This window comes from Antrostomus carolinensis, unplaced genomic scaffold (genome assembly GCF_000700745.2).
Source record: "Antrostomus carolinensis isolate BGI_N321 unplaced genomic scaffold, ASM70074v2 scaffold17701, whole genome shotgun sequence".
NCBI classification, from domain to species: domain Eukaryota; kingdom Metazoa; phylum Chordata; class Aves; order Caprimulgiformes; family Caprimulgidae; genus Antrostomus; species Antrostomus carolinensis.
The window spans coordinates 25,263-51,127 of NW_010293675.1; the positions used below are offsets into that span (position 1 = coordinate 25,263).

Genomic DNA, 25,865 nt, shown 5'->3' on the forward strand with positions numbered 1-25,865 from the left:
AACAGTCTGTACAGATAAACCAAGTATTTCAACAAACAGAAAAGGTTCCCTGGTGTTGTGTTAGCTCAATCACATTTTAATTGCAGCTGTGATATCAGACTAAGCATTTCTACTCAGAGATAGTGTCAGGCTTTGTATCACTAGTACTTTCTTGCAAGGAATGTTTCTTTAATTGCAGCCTAGGTTCTGAGAGAGTCAGTGCAAATCTCCAATATAAAGTTCAAGGGAAGATGTAAAATAACAAGGCATACCACTGTATGAAGAAATAAAAGAAAAAGAAGGATGCTACAGTTAGAAACAGCACAAGCATGTACCTTGTGCTGTATTCAAAACTGAATTGCCAAAACAGACATGCCATTCCAGTTGCATATATATTTGCAACATTTAGTAATACATACTAGAGTTGAAACTCTTCCTCAGAGTTTTATGCTGATTGTTCTCTTACATTCGGTATGTAAACAGTCATGCAGTTCTTTCCAAAAAAATTCTACTTTTGAGTCCCTACATAGCAATTGAATTAATTTTTTTGAATTTCTTTTTTAAAGAAAAAAACAATGCTAACCAATAAATTAATGAAAAAAATGTAAGTACTAAAAACCCCTCAAAACCCTCACATCATTTTGGAAGAGAGGAAAGTACAATATTTTAATACTCTGAAGTGAAAATGATGTCACATTATTAACTGCAAAGAAAGGAAGAAATAAAAGTATGAATACAAGATGTTTTCCAATTACCACAGATCTTAAAAAGGAAATATTATGTTAATTAATAGGCTATCACAGGAATTACCTGATGACTCAAATTATATTACGTATTAGCATTGATTTACTTTACCACAGATACACATTCATAAGGAAAAAAAAAATATTTAAAAAGCTCTGTTCAGAAGACAGCTAAAATTTCATTTTGAGTAGCAGAGTAATTTCAAGATAAGTGATATCACCTCAGTTTTGTGAAGTTTTTGGTAATTTCCATTCCAAGATATCAGCTTTCGGTCTTTTCCGCCTCCTGATACTAACGTGCCATCTCGCAGCATACACAGCGCAAATATTCCACCCTCATGTGCCCCTTGAACTGCATGGCTTATTCTGTTGGTACCTAGACAGAAGAAGAAAAGATATTACTACTGAAATACTCAGCTTAATTGCTCCTTTCCCCCCCTTTTTTTTTCTCCATTTCTCTTCTACTTGCCAAGGACTGTATCTAAACAATGATAATGGTGGGAACGGAGTGTTGCACCAAAATGCTCAGACCCACAGGAGAGACTGAAGCAGTACACCTTAAGAACATACTCCCCCATCTCAAAAATGAAAAGTATACATACTCACTCAGTCTAGTTCAAACACAAAGTGAAATGGTTCATTTAAACCTCTCATGGGAGTTTAAGCTAAACCATTTGATACCACATTTGACCTTCAGTAGCATTATGCACCTTATCAACACAGAAAACATAACCCACTCGTTTGTTATCCTCCAAGGATATGTGACAGCCTCCAGTCACCTAACTTGCACCAAAACCCAACTAAGCTAGAGCTGTTTGTGTATCTGGCTCAAGGTGCCGAATCACTCACCAAAAGAGCTTGTACCTCTTTATTGATGAACTTGGCTTGTTCAAGTACCTTCTTAGACTCAAAACACCTTCTAACCAACTACATTGGATTAAATATCTTTAATTTGATGAACCATTACTACTATGAAGTATAAAGAAACAATTATTAGTGATTCTATTACTGGAATGTGCAACTTGCATCAAAGCTTGGCTAACTTTAACTTTAGCACAAGCCAGGGGCTGATGCAAGTTAGGAAGAAACAACTGCTTTTTTCTTTATAAATCCCATTTGTTTCTATCCACATCTGTGGATATAATGTATCAGTTACAAGTGATTTCTATTAAAATAAGTTTTTGCTAGGGGTACTCCAAACTGATGGAAGCAGCCCTTGCTTGAACATAGAGCTCTGAATCAAAAGTAGTAAAGACACAGAAAGTACGCTGTACTAAGACAGAAAACCAAGAACAACATTTTCGTCCATCCCAAAAGAACCAGGAGAGGTGAGGAGATCTTGCAGCACAGAAAGAATTCCCTTTCATTCCTGGGCAAAAGGGCAGAAGAGGCTGCTTGCAGCCAGGGCAGAAATTAGTCTACTGGCAAACTGGCTCCTGAACACTGCACTGACCCTGTCATGCCAGCAGCTGCCACTGTCTCCCTTCTCTGTTGGTAGTCCAAAATAACAACCAAGAACAGGGAGGAGATGGGACTATGCAATTTCTAAACTCCGTTTGGAAGGAAAAGTGTTCAAGTGTCTTGCTTTAAACTAAGATAGGAAAAAGAAAGGGGAAATAAAATGGGAGCTAAGTTACAAACACCATATCCACGCCTTTCCTCAACAGTAGTATAATGGTCAAAAGCACAAGGAGATAACTGGCTGATAGTCCTCAGATGAAAAATAGTCTACAAAAACAGCTCAGTAAGGCTCAACTGTGTAACTGATTCACCACGTTGCTTCCCAGGTCTTACATCCTTCAAGTATCTTGGGAGAAGGCACTGAGTAAATAAGAAGCAGCTGTCATCCATATTCCTTCTTCCTTTACTAATAAGGTCTCCTTTAGGGGATTCTCCTTATTCCTATGCACGGCATCTCATGCACTATGTAAACATTTAAGAGTTGCTGCTCTTTGCCTTCCAGCAGGCATTGCCTTCTGCTGCCTGAAAAAAGTATTTTCTTACTAGAAAATGCTTTTTAAGAAGTTTGTCCTATCCATCTGTTCTTCTGAAATAAAGCTGAGGAATTCAATTAGATCTGCGTATATTTTTAGCTTGACTATATTCATGTAAAAATTCAGTCTTTTCTATTAAAATTTCACTATTAACTTCAACTTGTCTTACCTTTCCCCCAAACCAAAATGTTTCCGCTTGAGTCTCCTGTAATAGTATCACCATTTTCAGAAAAGGTCACACACAGGACAAACTTTGGCTTCTCTTGTTTCTGCATGGTTATGAAAAATACACACTCACAGCAACATACAAGCCATTCATTTTAACTGCACGCATTTGAGTAATTTAGTTTAGTCTTATACAGCTCTATTATTACTTAAATATCTACACAGGAGTTAAACACATTCCTAAAGTCTAAACAGTTAATCTGTGCAAGGGCCAAAGGTGCATCAGCTGAGGTTGCCAGCCCAATCCTGCACCCTTTAACAACAAGTTGTGGATAGAGAGAGTGAGGAGGCCTGCTAACTTTGAACACATGACCAGGAATGCTCCGAGACAAACCGAATCCCCCAACTCCAGCATAATCCCGAAGGCTGTACGTATTCAGAAATGGTTGAAAGTGCAAACAAGCTTTATTACTCTAATTTTTAACTCCAAAGTTTCTAGGAGAAAAATATTACTAGAGTCTGGCTATAGTATAAGAATTAAGAAATAATCTCTTGAAAGAATCCTAAGGTTCAGTAATGGAAATGTTGCTCTGAGACCCTGCATTTAAGACACTGACAGCAACCACAACAGTGAAATGTATAAGCTGACAAAAAATTCACTGGCTAGTAGCTTCTAAGGACATCATTTACAATTGCTGACTACCAGTGTGTATGGCCACTTTCTCCCTCAAACTAAGAAGTGTTCTCAACTAGGGCCACCACATTTTTCCATTTGCAACAACCTTTGAGAATAACAGAGCCACAACAGAGGCAGAAATCTGCTCAACTAGCTTAGAAACTAAAAATGAATGAAAACCAAAATGTAACAAAATTTAAATGCATTATTTCAGCGTCTCCTGATTTCACACACAGTATATTAACTGACACTGCAGATAGTTGTTTTGACTGTACTTGCAAACCCCGATTCCACAAGCCGTTAACTAGGCCCTACTGGCGTTATCTGCAGCCACCGCAAACATCCCTCATTTGTGATGTATCTGCTGCAGAGCTTAGGCTGTATTTAAGAACAAAACCAAATCAAGACCTTGAAATGAAAATGATATTTACCAAACAGTGGTCAGCTCAATCTGTATTTCAATTACATATGTGTGTGTATCTGAGCAGAACAGCAGAAAAGGGAAGAATATTCATATTCATGTAATTTATGGGGTTTTGCAGGTTTTTCCTCTGACAAAATAAAAAAATGCAGTATATAACACTGTCTATATTTTTTTTAACCTGAGGTAAGCATAGAGAGTTTTAAGGTAATTTTACGTTGTGGGGAATGCAAGGAACAAAGTGGTAATTGCATTTCTAAACTTATTCATGGAAGTTGTATCCATGAAGAAGTTCTCTATGCCATACCGTGAATGCTTCCAGAGTTTCTGCAAACTTTCACGTTTAATAATGATCAGTTGTTTTGATTTACTCAACCCTTATTAACAATTCTGTATGACTGTACCATTTGCACAAACATAAAACTAAGGCAAGATTTAATTTTACCTCAAATAATCCTTGCTTTTTAACAAGGGAATTCCCTTCTAGTGTCCAAAAATAAAGGTGTGATTTTCCACAAGTAACTATTATATTTGTATCAGTAGGGTGAAAATCTGCAGCAAATACAGCCTCATTAGAGCACTTGGAAGAAAAAAAAGAAAAACATTGTATCAAAATTTAAAATTCAAAGAAAACAAAACAATATGAAATGGTTCTCTAAGATTAACTGATCAGCTCCTGATTTAAGAAAATTATAAGCTATTCATTCATTAGTGTAGACTGGAATACTTTGGTAGAATACTTTGAAGTCAAAAGATTTTATGTTTTTATAAGTTAGTATCAAAAGTTATCCTTCAAAACTATGTCAGATAATGACAAGTTCTACACAAAAGATTAGTTTAAGACATTTATTTTCTGCACATGCTCCTATCATTGCTGCCTAGACTTTTCTCATCAATTCTAGAATGACTACAATAGCAAAATTAAAAAAAAACAAACAAACTATTGTGATAATCTCAACAGTGAGAGAAAATATTCCCTTTCTTCATGTTCTTTGCCTTTTAAAAAATGAAAGTGTTAAAAAGGCACAAAATGTTAAATACAGAAAGCCATTTTATGACAAGAAATCCAAATCTACATACAAGCAAGTAGTACAAAATATCTTATTGCAACACCTTGACATCTGCCAGTTTTTCTTCTTTCTGCCAGTCCCACACAGAAAGCACGTGGTCGTTTGAGTCGTCCACGGAGCACAGGCTACTTCCTCCATTCTGAGGCAAAATACAGAAAATATTAATGCACCTCCCCAGCCAACATTAGAAACATGTAAATACACATTCAAAGTAATGAAATACTTCTGTGTAGGTTAAAATATTTATACATATTTACACTTTAACTGTTATACTTTTAGTTATCCCACAGATCTCCATGAAACAGTAATTTACAGGAGCATTGAAAAACAGTGCTAAAAAGGGATCTAGAAGAAGAACTCTTACAAGCTGTGGACAAACAGGCTTTATCAGGAATGAGGGAGGTATCTCTTTCCAAACACTCAGCGACGGAAATTCCCCAGGCAAACTACACATCATGGTAGATACTGTTAAGTATCAGTAACGTTATCACTGTTAAGAAAGCTTTTCCTGACAATTATATTGAGTTTCTTTGTTTGCAGTTTAAACTAATTACTTCTTGTCAGATCTGCTATGGACAGGGGGAACAATTTTACTCTTCATATAGGAATAATGGATCAAAATCAGGGAACGTTGTAAGAAATTAGAAAACCATTTATTCCTGCTAGGTGTTTTTTTAATAGGTGTATCATCTATCAGTCTCTATAGTCTTATTAACCCTAATTCCTTCAGTCTTTCTTCATGCATCATATTAGCTAGACCTTCTCCAGTTGGTATCCATTTTCCTGAAGTATGGAAACGACTCATTCCAAAGACTGGATGAGGAACTCCAACTGAGACTCCACTCAAACTGAGGGGAGGTGATTGACACCGGTCTCACTTCTGAGAACTGCTGTACAATCATCAGATCTTTCTCCAAATAGCAGCTATCTGGAAGGTACTTTTGGACCATTTTTTCCAGTCTTTGGTGTTCATTCCTAGCTGTGTGTCCACAGTGGAATAAACCATCAAGTAATGTCTATTGCTTTCCAACCCATTCAAATGTGATTCTTGTATCCTGTTGCTCCTGGCATCAGCTATGTTGGCTTTGACTGCAGATGAGCTTGCTGGAACAGACCAAGCCTGTGGTTACACAAGCACTCCTTTGGCAGCAAGGCTGACAAACAGTCCTTCTGCCGCCCACAGCAAGGCCACTTGTTGCTGCCTCTTGAGCTGAATCACCACCAAAGTCTGGGCTATCATAGAGTGAGCCTGTTTGGGGAATGGATCTATTGTTTGGGGGAAAAAACAACCAAGCAAACTGCTTCATTTTGTTTATATATAAGGATGCATGGTTGTTTTCCTGATGAATCAGGCCCCTAATACACATCTCAGACACAGCTACAAAAATAACTGTGCCCACGCAACTCAAGAGGTGGGACAGAGACAGGAGTCAGTAGCCTGAAGAGAGGGCTGTCTGAAATGAGATAAGCAGTACTGCGACAGGACAGCCAGTGATGCTCAGAAGAAAGCTAAGCTCTGACTGTGAAATCACAGTATAAAGCAAACATATTAAACACTCACTTTCTTCTGGCAACTGCCAATAGGGACTCTGTTATTAAGTACCTATTTCTTCCCCCAGGGAGATATTTACAGAGTATTTGCTTGCTATTCCTTTTTAATTTATCCTTCAAAGCTGATCTTGAACTGTGCTGTCTTTCATCTTTGTATTCTCAACCAGCTCTCCCAATTCACTCCTCTCTTTTCTACTTTCTACAATCTATTATCATCAATAGATTTCACGTACTTGTAGAAACTTTAATTGAAGTAGATTTTGTATAGGGAATACAGCATTTAGTCCTTTCCTTTTTAAAAATGCTGTCAAGACAATCAGTCACCAGTAGACACACCGCTTACGGATTCTGTTCTACATGGAGGATTTCTAGACTTGGATCATCAGGTTACAAACTCATGTTTTTTTGTTTTTTTGGGTTTTTTTGCCTCCTTGATAGACTAGAGCTTAAAGGATGGTGCTAAGATTCTAACTCTTTACAATCCTTTACCTATATCCCTTTGCTGCTTTCAAGCAAAACATTTTGCTTCTCCTATGGGAGTTTCCATTTTGTAAATCCAAAATCATAGGTACAGGCCACTGTAAAGGTCTTTCATCAGTCACTCTTAGGCACAGTGTAGGGGGTGAAAAGACACGGAGAGAATAACTTTCTTATGTAGGGAGAAACGCAATGGGATGATTAAAGAGAAGTAAGGATACTGAAATTTCAAGAACAGAAATACTTCTGCAACTACTTATCCTTGAAGAGATTAACTGCATTTTATGGTATGCATAAGGTAGACGTCTGAGACTGCTGAAATACTGCTAACCTCAATAGCAACACAAACTGCTGGAAACAACTGGGTTGCAAGCTTTCCTCCTCTAAAGAGGAAGCTGAGAGAAAAGACAGCTTGGAAGTTTGTTTTGGTCAAGAAATTAAACTTGAAAGACTTTGGAGATCTGTTCAGCAAGCATCCTTAATATGACTATTCATTTACTTTACTTACAGACTTAGAAAAAGCAATGCAAGTGACAGCGCGGTCAAAAAACCCCATTCCGATGACATGCAGTGTATTCAGAGTTACAGAATCCCAGACACGTACGTGTGGTGGCAATTGCTATAAAACAGACACAGAAATAACAGCTGAAACAATGGTGGCAAAAAATCATCAGGATTTAAAAAAATGAGAAAGCAACCAAAAACATTTTAATATAATTTAAGGTATGAAAATTATCAGAACATCTCTAGAGTCACCCATGTAGACATAGATATGCTACAAATTATTTGCTATTACTGCACATAGAACCACTGTCTGGGACTGATTATCCTGAGTGTATGGCACGTCAGGTCCCACTGATCCTTTTAGTTCGCTGAAGTTAATGGGCACCCAGACATCCTTCAATAAGTGATAATTAGTGGTGACCTTGCAACATGGGACCTACTGGTAGGCCCAAAATCATCAGTTTAAACTGTAGCAACTGAGATAATGCTGGTCAACACCAAACAGCAAGTGTAAAAAAAAAAAATAAAAAAAGATTAAGAATTTCTAAAATGTAATTAATTTCAGTGTCATAAAAACGGCCGTAGAAAAGAATTGTACAACTGTAATCAGAACTAACTTTCTTTTTGTACAGAACAGTCAGGGTACGTGCAATGGCCCCAGATGAATTCGCTATGAGAAGCGGGGGTTCTCCCCCCGTCCCCTCCCCTCTCTCTCTCCCTCTCTGACTGGAGCCCCGCACAGCCCGAGCCCCGCACCGCCCGAGCGGCCCCCGGTCCCCACTAGGGGGCACCAGCCCCGCGGCTGCGGAGCACTCGGGGCTGTAACGCGCCAGCGCAGCCTGCGCAGGGAAACAACCAAGGCCAGGCTCGACTTCCTCTTCCCTTTAAAATAAAGTGAATATATTTTATTACAATATCATTAAAAATAAAAATCAACAGCCATCAGTCTTTCGTGCTAATAAGGACTGAAATCGCCCTAAAAAGAAATACATGAATAAATCAAGGCCACCTCAGTATCTGTTACATAAACAGCTTTTATATAAGCTCACCTATATAACTTTCCCCTCAAGCATAGACATCAGACCTTTAGATTTTATTTCACAAATACAATGGCAAGGAATTGTATTTGTGAAGTTAAAAAAATATACCAGAAATTTCTCCAACACATAATAAAACTTAATAGTTTATGTTATCCAACTAACTTAATTTACATAAACCCTATATTGCATAACGGGGTTTTTGTTTTCCTTATTTACTTAAAGTAGTTAGCATATTGATATTCTGTTTTTATACTAAAATTCTTCTTTGGCATCTACCAAAAATTCTGCAATAGTTGGCTGTGACATCAGCTGCATACTCTGCTGAGTGACTTTCTCCTCATGCTTTTCCTGCCTCTGCTTGTACCCATTCTTTTGCATTTGTCTTAGCTCTGTAAAGCAATGTTCATCTTGCTCTGTTCAAATAAATTCCTAGCTTACAGCCAAGCTTCACAATAATACAGATAATGAGAGAGAAAAATATTCTTGCCCAGATGATGGCAAGAGGAAGAATTTATTTTTTTCAGCAAACAACCCAAAGCCATTCTTATCTGTATTTTGGTTTTGGTAGCTGTGGTCAGAAATTGAGTTGTATAGTGTAATATTTAATCTCCACTGCTTCTCCCCCTGTTCCCTGCATCCATCTGCCCTCCCAGATCTCCTCTGTAGCCTCATCCTTCCCCATTTCTTTGGGAGACCAGCTCCACATTTACCTTCAGTCTGTGTAAGTAATAGAACCAGAAACCACCGATCCATCTGGATAATGGAACTGGGTAACTTTGATAGTGTGCAACAGACACTCTCAAATTAAGTTTGGCTGGTGTTCAGTCCTAAAATGTAAGACCAGTTTAACTGCAACATGAAAAGAACATAGCATGTATCTTCTTGATAGCATATCCTTGTGAAATACACGCAATTATATGCCGGCAAAGCGGTCACTCACTTTTCCATCCTTGGACGTCCCTGCAACTTGACCTGTTGCTATTGTGATCCTATCAGGATGGACCGCCAGGCTAAAGAGAAGAAAGAGAGGCCAAACTTAAAGCCATTTATTATCTATTTCATCAAATTTTTATTTAAGCCTGTAATAAATAGCCTTATTTTGGTCATATAAGACACACAGCATACGAGTAAACATTTTAAAAACATAAAATCAGAACTGACAAAACAATTTCTGTGCTCTTTTTTGGAAAAAAAAATATTCCCTTGTGATCAAGGCAGCAGTTTGCTTAAGTCCTAATACTGCAAAGCATGTATCAAACAAGCTGCAGTCTAACTTACGTTGGGATTCATCTCACCTAGATTTAAAGTGATTACAGTGTATAACAAGCTTACAATTTGGGATCATTATCTAACTTCAGAGATCTCCAATCAGAGGTTGTAGAGACCTGGTCAGTACAGTCAATGCTGTCTAGCAACAACCCTCCACAGTAAACATATGTGTATCTACTCCAATATTGCTCTCCAGACTGTATTGAATAGATATTCAGTGACTTTTATAGGGGGATGCCAACTTTTCTCTACTATTCTTCAAAAGGTGAAAAAAAAAGTCCTTTAGTAAGTAAGAACCAGGACACAAAAATCAGGAATTTTGATTCTAAAATTAAAACCAGGACACACAAATTAGGAATTCCTATTCTAAGATTAAAACTGAGATTTTAAAAACTGTGATCAATGTTAACTAATGTCTTCAAGGAAAAAAACCCCAAAACTAAAATTTGTATTAAAGCCTGAAATACTGTCTCCTTTTTCCCCAAATACTCTCAATTCTTTTTTCACTGCAGCTGCTTTGCATACAGTTCTAGAGGTAAAGTGCCCTGCAAAATGAAGTGTAGCAATAATTCATTCAGCTTTATAATGCAGAAAGGTATCCTCTTTCTAATAAACATGAAAGCTTTCAAATATCTAAAGAGTCAGAAAATTTGAAAGAAAGAAATGAGATGGAATAGGTCCAAGTTAAAAATCTCCTCGTAAAACAACTAGATTATACAAACAATTCAAATTTATGAAACATGCTCTCAATGCAACCAGATTTGATTATCAGGTCTATTTTTGGCTTTGAGGGACAACAGGTGTTTCATAATGCTTAATCTAAAGAAGGGATGTTAAACTCATTTCATAAATTAGGGCCCATCAGATAAGACAGGTGCTCTTTTTCAGCTACACTCAGCAAGTAGACATATACCATCAAGATAAACCATATGTTTATTTAGATTTCAGTTTAATGACATTGGTATTTCCTGATACCTAGTCTCCTCTAAGCTTGAACACAGCTAAATCACTTTGAAGCCTGAGCTGGCATGCCTGCATGGCAGCAGACAAGCCAGGCTGCTCAGGGCTAGTTTGCAGGGTATCGACCATGATGTAGACATGCCTGAATACTACCAGGAAGACCGCAGATGAGATTTAAACTGTTTCATTGGTTAGACTGAGCCTAAAGGACCTGTACCTAGCACCCAGACTCAGGTGAAGATGACTAATTCAATCCTACTTAAAAAGGGAAAAGAGTCTAAAGAAGAAGTTAATGTCAAATCATGTCCTAAAAAGAGAGTAATGAAAATGAGTGGATCTATAGATTAAGTCAGATTTCTACTTTTGTGTATTCTCAATGTAAGAAGAGCATTAGTTATGGAAAATAAATTTTCCCAAGTAAATATGAGGAGGATTTGTTAGCAACTAAGTCAGAGAAACAAGCAGTAACTTGGAAAACATCAATACAGCAATTGCATATAGAGGCATCCAAACAAGGTAGCACAGCACATACGCCGGCACAGACTTCAAGGCAAATTTCACAAGGAAATTATATATCCTGTTAGGGATATATTTGGATATCCTCAGGTCTCTACCATCACATCCTGACAACATTTGCTTCATGTGCTGATTAGACAGAGCTGTAACAGACATTTGACATCCTTACCACGACTACAGTCAGACCGTTGATTGTGCAAGTGCACTGCCAGGCATAAGGGCCCAACCTATGCAAGACTTAGAAGTTAAATCAGATTTTCAGAACTGTATTAAAAGAACAAAACATTACCTCCCAAATACTGTTTTATGAAGAAAAAAGAATGGTTATTAGGTGACTTACCACTTCACATCGTCATTATGACCAGTGTAATGTCTCTGAAGTTGCTCTTCAACATTGAATAACACAACTACAGATGCGATGAAATACACAGTTTCGCCCGTTGGAAGAAGATAGAGATTACTGCGACAGTCCCGACCCCTATATCCATAGCTAGCATGTTAGTCAAGCTGCAATAACATTATCTGACAATGAAGAATGTTAAAAATAAGGAAAACCAAAATGGATTATCTACCCCTGTATTTCCTGAAGTCAGCATCTCTTGGCTTTACCACTTGGCAGCCTTCAGAACTCCTGCCCTTATCACAGTAACGAGAGCTAAAGCATTTCACAGACTAAGTGAAAACCCACGCATCCCACAGAAAACACACGGTAAAGGAAACGATTTTGTGACACACTATTCCTTTTAGTTTAGTATCCTCTGGAATTTGCTAAATGCTAGACTAAGGCAGTATTAATTTTGTCCCAAGTGTATTTACTATTTACACTGGTTGACTAATTAAAACTAAAATTTAGACTTGATGGAAACACTAATAAGTCATCCAGTACATCTCCCTGCATTGCATTAGGACTGATTGCATGATCCATTGTGCAGGTTGATTGATTTCATTATTCCAGGCATTACCAGCCAGATGGATATGAAACCGTAGAAGGCTGACATCATCCATTCCAATTTATTTCTGTAGTATTTAAAAGGCAGTGGCCCAGATTCTGATGCTAGTCATATCAACACGAACCTAAAATTAATCCAATAAAATAACTGGAATTAATCCAGAAATAATCTCATTTAGACTGAATTTTAATTCAGCCAAATTATGCAGTTTTATTCTTCTGAAGAGTCATTAGGGACTACAACTATTTTGACTTTCCCTTTTTACGGGAACAGAGAAACAGCATTAGCAGAATCTCAGCAAAACAAAAGTGCATTCTAATCTGGTCAATATGGAGAAACTGGCTGTGATAAAAATATGGAGAGGTACTGAAACCCCAATTGTATGATACTGAAAAGATGCTTATGCACTATTCTCTATGGTTTTGATAACCCAGTCAAACTACAAATCTCATGTTAACACTATCCAAGAAATAAAGACAATACTTATCTTACTTCTAAAATAGGAATTTAAATAACAGCTTGCTGATTTTTTCTAATAAGTGCAATACCCAACCATCAAAACGTGCATCTAAAAATACAGCTTTTGGACTCCCAAACTGAAATATTTCAGCCAAAGTTCCTTCAAGTTTGAGATATCCAAAACTGAAGACATCTAAAAAACCAGTATTTTCAAATTACAAAGCATTTACTATCAATTTTGAAACTGTCTGTAAAGGTGTTACTACTCCAGATTGCAGGACAATGCTTTATTTGTTTAAATTTATTTTTCTCTATAAGGCTAGATATCATTACCACTGAAGCCAACATAAAAGTTCCCTAGTTCAACAATACCTAATCAAGTGAAGCAGCAGTTGAAGTTATCTTAAGGAACTGAACTTTTTAAAAAAATGAAGTAAGAACATTATACAGACTCTCATAAGGAACAAATATCTGTGCATAAAAACAGCTATTAAATGGGAAAGATTACATTCTTTAGGGAAAATCTCCCTTCTTTACAAGTGGGAAACAATGCTGCATTCAACCTTTCACATGACTGCTGTTGTCAAACATTCAGTTTCTTTCTACCAGCCTTTTTTCTCAGATATAAACTCCTGGGGTTGATCTCTCCTTCTCCTCACTGTTTCCCACACTCTGATTCAGTGGCTTCAACTTTGATTTGGTGAGTTGGCACTTCAGGGAATGTTATCTTGACCTTTTCATTTGGCCCGCAGCTTTTGTTTCAAACCTCCTGCTTGCCAAGTGAGCTGGTCTCCAACAGATCCATGCAGACCACTGCTCCTGCCCTGATGTCCCCATTGCCAATTTCTCACTTGGATTTTACCACCTCTGCTCCAGCCATCCGTCACACTTCATCACTCGGCATTTCTGTTTCTTCATGTCTGAATATATCTGATGTCTGAACCTTTTTTGGTTTACCAAGGTATCAGCTAACATGATTGTAAAACACCTTTAGGATTCAGGGATGTCCCAAAATCTGCGCACATTAGATTTTCTTCCTTCTGTTTCTCATCACAGTCTGCTTTGCCTTTTCCATCTGTCTGTCTCACCTCCAATACCTTGATTCTCTATCCTCATTCTTACAATATAAAGCATTTCTGGCTGTAAACCCACAGCCAGGCTGATTTGTCCACTACAAAGATATTTTCTCCTACTCCAGTTCTGTTACCCTCCATGAAAACAGCTCAGCTTCTGCAACTTAACTGGAATGAATGCTTGCAGTATCAGTTGGTTTTCTGCTGTCTTTGTCTTCCTCCTTAAATTATCTTAAGTTCCTGCCACCAGCTTTTCTTCTTATCATTATAGACTACAAATTGGGCATTATCTTCTCTCCTTCTCTCTCTCTCTCACTCTTTTTTTTTTTTTTTTTTTTTTTTTTTTTTAAGATATATACCTAGTCTTGGTGTAACCTTTCAGTATGGATATGATGATTGGGTTTAGCTGCAAAGAAATTAAAATCTGAAAAGAAATTAGCATGGTATTTTTGGAAAAAATGTGCTTCCTCCTCAGTAACCATTCAGAGTTGGTTAGTGCATTTTATTAATTCATACCTTTTCTATTCATAGACAATCTTTGTATATAGGATTCTGCTGAGCATACAGACACACACCTGGAAGGACATATGAACATTCAAACTAAAAATAATACTACATCTGGCAAATATCCAGACATTTAGGTAAGCTTAAGTGAGAAACTAATGAGACTGAATTGATAATAATTGATAATTATCACTTCTTATAATAGTCTGAAATATTAACTTCAGCTTCCATCTACACACTGCTAATGACAACCTGTTTTGCATTCTAGTGGAGTTTTTTGTTGTTCCAGCAAGCATCCTAACACTTTCTCCCACACCATCCTTAAGCCCCCAAGCGAGGGGCACCTTACAAGTGTAAGAAGACATCATTCAATTCTGTTGCGATATATGGTGAGAGCCTGTACAATTAGACAGTAAAACGCTGCAAGCAGTATTTATCACTCTAATCTCAGCCTTTTTATTAATTTTGTGTATTTGGGGTTTTTTTTTTTAACTTATCTTCAGTTTTTTCTGTATGCATTATCTACATAGTTCCAGCAGAGTGGAGTAGAACCTAAAGGCTCAGCTGCAGTAGGAATAATAGGAATGGTTACTAAATCTGTCATTAATCTCTTGTGAATACAATGGGACTTTTGGAAACTCTCTGTGTGCATTCTGAAACCACATGCAGTGCTATTTATACAGCTTCGAAAAAGACTATTTGCAGCCTGTCTTCTTTTTTATGAAGACAAAGCAACTTCCTATTTGCACTGTTTGGGACAAAAAAAAAAAAATTTCTTAAAATAGAAAACCTTATGAAGACTCTAAAGATAGCGAATACTACAAATAGATCTTGTGTTTATATTTTATCTGGAATCATCTATTACATATACTAAATTATATAAAAATTACATGTCATTTATTTTTTTCAACAAAGAATATATTTTCTCATTATATTTAAAAGTGAAATGTGAAAATTTTTGTATATAATGAAACACTGATTTCTTTCAAGTTGGAATTCTGTAATTATGTCCACTCACAGAAGTAAGTGGAAAACTCTGGTTGTTTGGTATTTATTGTGCTTAAACACAGTTTAAAATCTAGTTTCAAACGCTATTTTATACATGACATCTTATTAATTTTATTGCTAGGCTCTGTTCAGTCCAGGGCTTATTAAAGTACTGAAGTTGATGATAGCATCCTCTAAAAGACAATGGTGCAAATTTTATAGAATATTTTTTAAAACAATATATTACTGCTGAGAATCAGCTAAAAACCCTAAGTTTGTTTTATGCATACTATAATTAATAATCACAGCTCACTACGTTCTTACAATATGCCTAGTTTAATCTGTAGCTAATTAGCATACTTCAGACTTGACCTTCAGGCAACATTTAAGCATAATCTTTCTTAAGCTGTCACCCAGTACTTCACAAGGTGCAGAACAGCAGCCTCGAGAAATTAACATCTATTTCAGTGGAATGTCGTTTCACTAACAAAATGCACTGTGTTAATAAAGATCTTACTTTTGCTACACTTCAGCTCAAAAAATTATTTAAAACAAATCATTAAGAAATGATTGATTTCCAGTAGTCCTCTAGCACAGAAAGGATACACCCATTCCAGTTTAAGCCTCTTGGCTGGCAGTTCTACTTTTGCTTCCAAATTGTAAGATTCCACTTGCTCTTTGGGCATGTACATGGTAACAGGACGTCCACGAAGAAACATTTTTACGTATCCTTCCTCTACAAAAGGTCAGAAATGTTTAGTGTTACATAAAAAAACCATCAGTGGAGAACTCCAGTGCTCCTCCATCCCTTCCCACTTAACAGTTTGGTGCGTTACAATTACAGAATGACATGCAATCTCAAACTTAGACATTAAGCAGGGTTTTCTTTTTCCTAAATCATAATCACTAAGTAGAATTTTTTTTACACAAAGTCCCTTTTTCCTCTAAATATTTTGAGCAGCAGAATTAGAACTAAACAATGTCATGAAGAACTATAAAACTCAAAGGACTGAAATAAAAACCTTTTTGTGAAAAATAATGTTACAATATTACAGTTTTTTAAATATTAAAAATGAAGGGGAAAGCATCAAAGATTACAATTAACGCAAAAATGCCACTTAAAATTAATTTTATTTTTAATCAATATTTTATTTTTGAATCAATATTTACAGTGAAGCATCAGCATCTATAGTATTTTTCAACACTCAGTTGCATTCTTTGCATCTCGGTGTAAAGATATGCTTTACACTTGATACAGTGTTAGAGATACATTCGAAGTAAGGAACGCAAACAATTAGTAAAAGGAATCATGCTGATGTACATGCAGAAAAGATAATGTGCTTTAAGAATTACTAAACATTGAAAAAGGAATGACAACATTGATAGCACATTAAAAGAAAGGAAAATGACATACAGGAGAGGAGCTACAAAAACTGACTTGGCTGACAGAAGTAAACATTTCTAGAAGAAAATACTATAAGTAATGTGTTGAACTGGTAAGAAATATTTTTGGGGGAGAGAAGCAGGGATTAATAACAGATCTGGAAGTACTGACTTGGGGACTTCATGGGGCTTATAAAACTAGGAGATCTGGGAAATGCCATGAAGGTCTGACTAGGACTTTTGGGAACTGGCAAGGCCAAAGTGGGTGTCCTGTGAACTTCTGGTGAAGTTTGTCCAGATTCAGAACGTGCTGGCTCTTGCTGCTCCATCGGCAGATCAAGGGGTTCAGCCTTGTTCTCATGCGAATCAAGCAGTTTTGGAGTCAGTGACATCTGTAGAATTACTAGACAGAATAATCGTGGGCACAGAGGAAATGGAAGGGCAAAAGTAACAAAATCATGTAAATGAAAAAAAAATATACAATTTAGGACTGTTAAAATTATGCTATGAATTGTTAAGTATCATTACAACTATACCATTATTTTTTTAATTTGAAAATTAAGGCTTTATTTTAATTGGAAATACACATACACTACAAATCCTGACTAAATTCATAAAGATTATTGGTTGAACAAATAAACATCATAGCTATGCTGTATTACCTAAACATATGTGTATTTTGCCTTTAGATTAATTCATTTGGGAAAGAGATCTACCTGATGTATCACAGTAAAGTTACAGCTAGGGCTCTCTAAAATCCCTTCACTTACAGAGTTCATACATATAACGAAAACAACAGAAAACTGAATGGTAAAAAGAAGCAATAATAATGGTGAAATAATAGCGACAGATGGCTGGAGCTTAAGATGCCTTTAAAAAACTAGGATACTGGAACTGTTTTTAAAAATCTACTCCAATAGATCTGTATTGGAAAATAAACTATAGAGCGTAAAGCATTAAAGAGCAGAGCGTTACAGCACTAGTTGTACGCGCATGCAGCATCTACGTAACGGGCTGGAAACACGTGCCAACACTACTGATACTGGGGCACTGGAAGTCAATAGGTTTTCAGCAGTGACAACCCCTGACTGAGGTTATCAAAGGCTGGAAATGAATAAAAGTTTAATTCATTGAACTGCTTTGCTCACCTTAAACTTATGGGACTCATAAAACTTGCATTTAACAACTACAGTGGAAATATTTGACCTAGTCACTCAAAACTCCTTTTTATAGTAAATAGAGAGAAACAGGTACTTTTGGACAAATTAATCACATGTAAAGGCAGATATCCAGAAGCAAGTACTGTAAATTATACCAAGTATATTACACCAAGGATATAAACTATGTCTTTGGAATGCCTCTCTCTCAACTATATAGAATAACTGAGGATGACTAGGTCAGGCACAGAAATCCACAGAGTGTATTTACTTCTAACTTTTGGTAACATTAATTCCATCTGTACTGATTTTTGTTAGCAATCCAAACATATTATCTACATAACCAATTTACATCCCTTTCCTAACTAAGGTTGGGGTTTTTTTTATAATTAAGTTTTTAAGACAGCAGAGTTCTAAACGTGAAGATATAGATGTAAAGACAGACAGTCATCAAACTACAAAGACAGATCAATGGTGAAAGTTTTAGACAAATGTATCTTTTACATCTGCAATTCTGTAAATTTGAAATGCTTGTTGAAAATAACTGTAAAAGTTAAGGTACTGAACTCAAATAAGAAGGCAGGTGAATGCCAGGAGGATCTGCAAAGGAGACCACTACTGGTTGCAGGCATAAAATTGTACAAAGAATACACAGAGGTAGAGATTTTCCAAAAGACACTGTCTTGAGAACAAATATTCTTTGCTTTGTGAAACTTTAGATTCATTGCAAAGCTGAAAGATGCTGATTAGTGGAAAAAGTGCTAGGATTTAGCTATCTCTAAAAAGCAAGACAAATCTGATTATATCACAGACATAAACATGCATCAACAATGTGCATATTTACACTACAGTTTAGCTAAAGCTTTAGAAAACAATATGGTATGTTTATCAAAAGTAGCTCTGCTTTATGACATTGAGCAAAAAGCACTGAGGAATTAGTTGGAGTCCTAGGCCTATTTATTCAGCATTCAGCAAAATCTACAATCTACTCAGTAAGAAAAAGCAAGGGGAAAACCAAGGCTTCTATCGTCATGTTAGGCTAACAGCGAAACAGCCAACCAAGGGGCAAATTCTGTATGAATTTCAGCAAAAGTGCAGAACACCATTTCAAACACAGTGAACATCCACGTGTTCCCATATAGCTCTCTCAACATATTTTTTTCTAATTCAAATTCTTCTGAAAAATTCCACAGGAATCTAAATTATAACCCATCATTATTATTAAAGTGCACCTGAGGGTTATAATTCAGTAGACTGTATAATAGATGATATAATATTTTTGTTTCATTCGAAAGAACTAGGAAAGTTTTAACACTGCAAAACGCACACAAGTTGGAAAACAGCTGTTTACACATTGAGCTTTTATCCCACCAGTACCATTTTGCTTCGAGAGCTATGAGGTTTTGGAAGTGAAGCCTACCTTTGCAGTGTGTCACACGGCGCTTCCCTTGTGATTACAGAGACAGAGACAGAAGGGCTAGATAAAGATGTGTTTGAATACAATAAACTCGCTAAATACCTGCTCTACCTGCTGTCCCGTTGTATTCTGCTGGAGGCTACCCTGGTATCTGACAAAACACTGAGCCATACTCCATGTCACACGTTGGGTAATTACAGCTGAAACCCTCTTCCTCCAGCTAGGGGCTCTGTTTAGTTCTATTAACATAGTAGCTTAAGCTCCATGATGCAACTCTGCTTAAAGTAAGTGAAATACCTTTCTCAGAAAAAAAGTCGTTAATTTCAGTAGGAATTTTGTCCAGGTGAGAAGGGTAAAAGTAGTGTCATACTTGTTTAATTACTGATCTTTATCTATGGGTAAAGTGTCACAAGAAAAATTATTCCAAATACCTCTGCTTATGTGGTGCAAGGGAAGGAGAAATGTTACACAAGAAAAGTATATTCTGTGTGAATCAAAGTTTTCTTTTTCTAAACCAACAGCTTCCACGAAAGGGACATGTACTGTCCTGTACATTGCCACAAAATACTTAAGTGCTTACTTACTTTTACATATTACTGAGTTCAAAATCAATTGCACTAAACTCTGAAGTGTGGCTTAAGAGCTTTGTTGGATGCTGATCAATCAGCTCAGTAAACAAAGTATTTTCTACTTTTTCAGCTTAATATATGATTACTGTTACAGAACTACACACAAAACTAATATGATACATCTGATAAATCAACAGGTTTTCTCCTTCCTTATTTTTTAAAAGAAAGCTTTTATTTTAGTTGTCCTTGGGTTTTGGAACAAAAATAACTTATGTATACTATTCCACTTCATATTTTTATTGAGATTGTTCAAAAGTTTGTAACCATCTAACGACAAGGACAAATTCTGCTTTCACTTCTACCCACTATTTCACTTTCAAAATATTTTTACAAGGATAATACACAAGTAGGAAAAAATTAAAGTGATTTTCAAATTAAAGATAGACTTCCAAAACTGTAGTAACAAACCATCTTTTTATTTGTAATTTAGGACAGATGTGGCATTCTTTAACACTAGTGAAGGGCTCTCTTTTATGACTAAATGAACATGACAGCATCATAGCTGGAATTTGGCATATGTTTTAATTAACAAAACCTTAATACTGCAGGAAAAACATTTGGGGTAAGACATGGCTTTTTTCTTCTTTGTCTTCTTACAAAGAATCCTAACTGAAAAATAACCCTATTGGGTCAACAAAAACTAGAGCAAACTGATTAACTTTTTAAAAAATATGTCACCAGTAGCCTGTACGTAACACGTTTAGATTCCCAATACCAGTTTCTAGGCATTCACAGGAAAAAAAAAAAAAAAAAAATCTATTATGTTATCACAGTTGTTATCTCCTTAAAAATGTTAAAAGTTCCTACCTGCGCTGAACATTGGTTCCTTGGGTTTGCTGTGAAAATAATGAAGAAATTACTATTTTAAAAAGCACACAAATACCATCTGCAAGTATAAAGGTATAAATATAATATGAAATTTAAAAGATAATATAAAAGATATAAAATATTTGTGTTTGTGTGTTCATATAAACAAAAATACTTTTTCATTTTGAAATATCCAGGCAGACACAATTAAAACCAGCATATATTGTGGCTCCTTAATGGCAGGTGTCAAAACTTTTACATTAATAGAATCATAGAATGGTTTGGGTTGGAAGGGACCTTAAAGATCATCCAGTTCCAACCCCCCTGCCATCAGCAGGGACACCTTCCACTAGACCAGGTTGCTCAAAGCCTCATCCAACCTGGCCTTGAACACTTCCAGGGAGGGGGCATCCACACTTCCTTGGGCAACCTGTTCCAGTGTCCTTACATTATATTCTATTCAACTGACCTCACATTCTCAAAGCTATAGATTTTCCTCTACCCACTACGTGATCCTCTTCTCTTGTAGAGATAGTCCAGTTACAGGAGGACACAGAAACTGGTCAAGAGTAGCTACATCAGTTTTGATTTCCAGTCAGTGAGATTTGGTACTCCAAACCAGTTCACACCCACAACAAAAAACTAGGAATATATCCTCAACCACAAAACTTCTCTGTATATGTGGAGCACGGGGGCTACTGTACCAGTGCATATGCGGGTGTTTGCTTACTTCATGGCTTTGTTCTCTCTGGATTTAAGGAGCAAGCCAAAGTTTGAATCCCCCTTTTCCAAGGAGTTTGCAGAAAATATGGAACTGCCCAATTGTTTCGTGGTGAATGGCAGTACTTGGTAAAACCCAGAAAGCATGTATCCATCATTATTAAAATATCTTCTCTGTCTCACTGCTGCCTGGAAGACAACCTGAAATTGGTTTGTCTTTTTGTCTTGAAAAAATATTTGTCAAAACTTGAGGGGAAAACACATGAATCATATGGAGAAGGAAGAGGCTGAAAAGCTGAGGAGCTCTCTGGATTGTACTACCCTTGTCAGTAAGAAGCAATCTTTTTCAAGAAACGTCAGTCATTTGTTTTCTTTGTCCCTGTATAATTAGGCTTCGGGGTGTTTGTTCTGACGAAGTGTGAAAGAGGCATAAAGCTATATGATGCAGATATTTTTCCTCCCAGTTCCATTTTCTTCCTATCTAGTAAAACTCTGAAACACTAGGTTACTGTTGTATGTTTCTTAGGGTGATCCCAAAAGGATCCTATCATTTTGATGGAGAAATGCTGAAGCATTAAGTATCCCTAGAGCTGTGAATCCATCTCCACATCCATTCCTAGACTACAGTGGGCAGATAAAGAGAAACCAAAAAAAGAAACAAAACTGGGTTGGATTTTTGCACACAGTTTTTTTCTAAGCATAAAAGATACTGCCTCTCTCTACACAATAAAAGTTGTAGCAAATAACTTCACAGTATTTTTCCTTTTGCCTTGATTTGACAGTTAGACTAAGAATAATAGATTTACTTAATGATAAAAACAAAACAAACCAAAAAAAGAATTCTACTGATCCTACCCATTGATTTACGAACTTTTCATAATATCAGCCTTGGTGTTAATCATACATCAAAATTAATGCTTCAAGCTGGCATACGCAGCCAATCTCATCTATATAAATAGCAAGATGTGTCGCCATTGTTAACACTAAGATTAACATTTTTTTTTATGAATGAAGATATTTTTAGAAAACAAAAACTTTATGGGATGGAGCACTAGTCATAAATGCTGCCATATTAAGAGACAAAAGAGTCTCTAGTCCTGAACAGACCATGCTGACTTATTCAAGCTAATCAAGCTAATGTGAAAGGCTGATTCATGACAGTAATAAAGCAAATCATGTGTACTTTCTAATTATACAAACCCTAACCACACACACAGCTCAGAACTCTGACTACCCTTTTTCTTCTTTGTGAACTTGAATCACTTCCTACCCATCTAACCCTTAAGAAGGCTTACCCCAGCTCACAGCCACAAGGCGTTGGGACACTCCGCAGTAGCACAGGAGATTATGGTCATCTCCTTACTGCTTACGCTTAAAGCTTCTTAAAATAATTTTCTATAGCATTAAGTTTTTGCATAACAGCCTACAACTCTCTCTATATTGTTTGGAAAACAATAATTTCATTATTGCCTTTTTAGATTCCTGGCATGCATTCTCCTTTAAGCTTCAACTACAGATCAGACATAAAATCATAGAATATGTCAACCTATAAGGATCAATGATACAAATAAGAAGGCGGTGAGTATAAGGTCAAGCGACGCCCTCTTCCTCACTCTTTCACACATGCAGTTAGCTTTAGGAGGACAGCCTTAGCCCCCAGCATACAGAATCACGCTCATTTTTCTCCTAGTCCCATGACTCTTGCTTTATATTTTGCACAGCAGCCCAGCTTCAACAGGAAGCATGAGACCAGTCTGTAGCCAGCTTCTTCCACAGGACAAGTACACTCTTCAAGGAGAGGAGAGCTGTGGTGCTGAACACCCTCAGGCTCCATGTGACAGAAATCAGGGGAAACTCTCTAACTGTACAATGATTGCTCTCCTAGTGACACCAACATCCCCAGCTCCAGCTAAGGCACTCTTGATTAGTTCCTTGGGATACTTGTACATTATTTAAGCATCGTATCCTTTGTGTGCTGGACCTCCTCTGTGAGTCCAAAGTGACTTCTGATCAATGCTGTGGCCCAACAACTGCAGAATAACATAATTATTTGGTTTCTGTTAGAATAATACTAAAAAAATTAAAATGCATCTCAAGTACCATGATCAACTTTAGAGCAGAAACAAAACAATTTTGCAGATAACCATTACTTATGTTTTCATTTCTCACCTATTTTGGAATCTATTTTTCAAGTGTAGAGTACCTCTATGTAGCTGCTAGAAGTCAGATCTTTCCTTACTTTAAATGAACAACAACCTAATTAATAATCTCACCATTTCTTTAGCAGCTTCAGTATAAAACTGATTTCAAATAATTATCACCCTATGCAGGTAGCAGGAACTCGGGGTTACCTTAAAAAAAAAATTTTGCAAAGCACTATACTTAGATTTTGACAGGTTTATCTTCCAGGTTTATCTTCCACTGCACAACACAGAGAATTCACCTTTTGGGGACCCAAATTTTTTTGTTTAAAAAACTGACAAAATATATAGAGAAAGGACACTCACTGCAGGATCATCGTATGCTTGTTAAAACTTTTTTGAAAAACTAGTTCATTGGAGAAGTAATGACATTTCACCATTGGTAGTTGTACTTCCTTCTCACATTCCAGAAAGAAAAGTTTTCCCATCTAATTATAATTTTTTAACAAGAGGTTTCCATAAGAAATTTGTTTTGTTTATATAAGGTGGGGTTTTTTTTTAATTGTTAAGGTCACAACGTAAGGGTTATCGCTATAATTTGATACACGCCATATAGCAGGAAGTTATACATATATGCAAAATTAAAAGTAAAAAATCAGCCTTAGAAAAACCTATCAGCTTCAAGGGACCAATAGAGAAAACAGCAGCTCCTTAACGAATTCACTGAGACAGTGTAGCTGTATGAAGTTATGCACTATTGCAATACTTCACAGAACTTCCAGCCTAAACTAAGTGAAAGCTTTTATCTTCTCAGCAGTGGCTCTTAATGTTTTGTTTCATTTTGCTTTTCAGAAATTTCAGGCTCACTTGTCCCTAGGGGTGTTGATATTTGGTTTTCTGCTTCAGTAGTATTCTATCAGATGTATCACAGTATACACTCTGTGCTAGAAGGGTCTGAGATGTTTAGTAACACGAAGAAAGAGACATGGCTCCTAATTAATCCAATAAAGGATTGTTTTTCTTCTCAAAAATAGCATTTATTTAGGGATTACTTTAAGAGTTAATTGCTATAGTATTTTTTTTCCCTTGCAATTACATTTCAATCTTTTAGGAAATTTAAAGTGGAGTACAAAAATCTTGTAAACAAAATGAAAACCACTTTCAGTGTGGTTTTATATTCAGTACCATTGCAGCATTCTCATCTCTTCCAAATACATTCCCAAAAGGCTCACTGTTGTTTATAATTATTTTACAAAAAATTTCAGAAAAAAAAAATCATATGCTGAGATAACATAAAATTTCCAGATGGCCCAATCCTGTAGAATTCTGTCAGCTTATAAAAACCTCATTCACATGCATAGATGCACAACACCAAGAAGATTTTACACTGGCTAAATTTTTTGTTTGTGTAAATACTTAATTATATCTTCCTTGGTTACAATTTTATGACCTTTTATCTGATAGTATTCTTAATTTTTTCATTGTTCTCATAATTCACTAAGTTTCATAAAAGTTTAAGTTTCATAAACTTTGCACACTTGCTGTCTTGCTTCATAGCTGAAAACATAAGCCAGGAAACAACTATCAATAATGTCACCACCCATATTTAGGCTGTCCATTAGTACACAGCAACCTCAGTCACTCCTTACATCAAGTGAAGATGCTGAAGGGATAAAAAGGAAGGGATGTTTTGTGCCATACCATCGGCTCACGAGCAACCCAGTGACTCCTATACCCTCAAAGAGCAGGTAAATTATGTTATTACGTTATCTTTATTAGCATTCTGCTTCTGTGGTCACATCATCTATGAGGCAGTGGAACAGTACCATTCCCACCACTTTTTGGGAAACTGGAATAGGACAGGTGAAGTGAACTGGCCAACACCTCATTCTGCTTCTTTGGATAGTATTTGCATGTAAGCCTCTCCCTCCACTTCACATTAATCTGGCCCTCAGAGTGAAGCACTCATTGCTCAGAGACTGGCTGGGCATCAGTTGACATGTGGGAGGTGGTGAGTGGTTGCCTTTCCACCACATGTTTTGTTTTTTCTTCCTCTTTCCTTCATTTATTAAACTGCCTTTATCTTGACCTGTGAGTTTTCTCACTTTTGCTTTTTGTACTCTCTTCCATCATCCTGCAGGGGGAGAAGGAGTGAGTGGCTGTGCAGTACTGAGCTGCCAGCTGAGGTCAACGCACCACAGCCAGGGAACTGAAGTACATGTCAGGAACTTGAAGATCAAGGGAAACAACTAAGATAATGGAAAATGTATGTT

The 25,865-nt window shown here is 36.6% G+C and overlaps 1 protein-coding gene across 2 annotated transcripts in view; it reads right to left on the reverse strand.

Annotated features, from left to right (window-relative positions):
• The window catches only part of EML1 (EMAP like 1), a 56,277-nt gene that overhangs the window by 15,386 nt on the left and 15,026 nt on the right, over positions 1-25,865 (reverse strand). Inside the window, exons 5-14 of one of the 2 annotated variants that reach the window (XM_029087310.1) lie at positions 20,732-20,760; positions 19,299-19,325; positions 15,945-16,074; positions 11,706-11,855; positions 9,561-9,630; positions 7,585-7,695; positions 5,092-5,187; positions 4,424-4,558; positions 2,886-2,985; positions 944-1,098 (exon numbers count right to left, since the gene is read on the reverse strand). In XM_029087310.1, the coding sequence (XP_028943143.1) occupies positions 944-1,098; positions 2,886-2,985; positions 4,424-4,558; positions 5,092-5,187; positions 7,585-7,695; positions 9,561-9,630; positions 11,706-11,855; positions 15,945-16,074; positions 19,299-19,325; positions 20,732-20,760 (1,003 nt within the window). Of the gene's footprint in view, positions 1-943; positions 1,099-2,885; positions 2,986-4,423; positions 4,559-5,091; positions 5,188-7,584; positions 7,696-9,560; positions 9,631-11,705; positions 11,856-15,944; positions 16,080-18,563; positions 18,581-19,298; positions 19,326-20,731; positions 20,761-25,865 lie in introns of those variants that run through there. The other variant, XM_029087311.1, reaches the window with a different exon arrangement.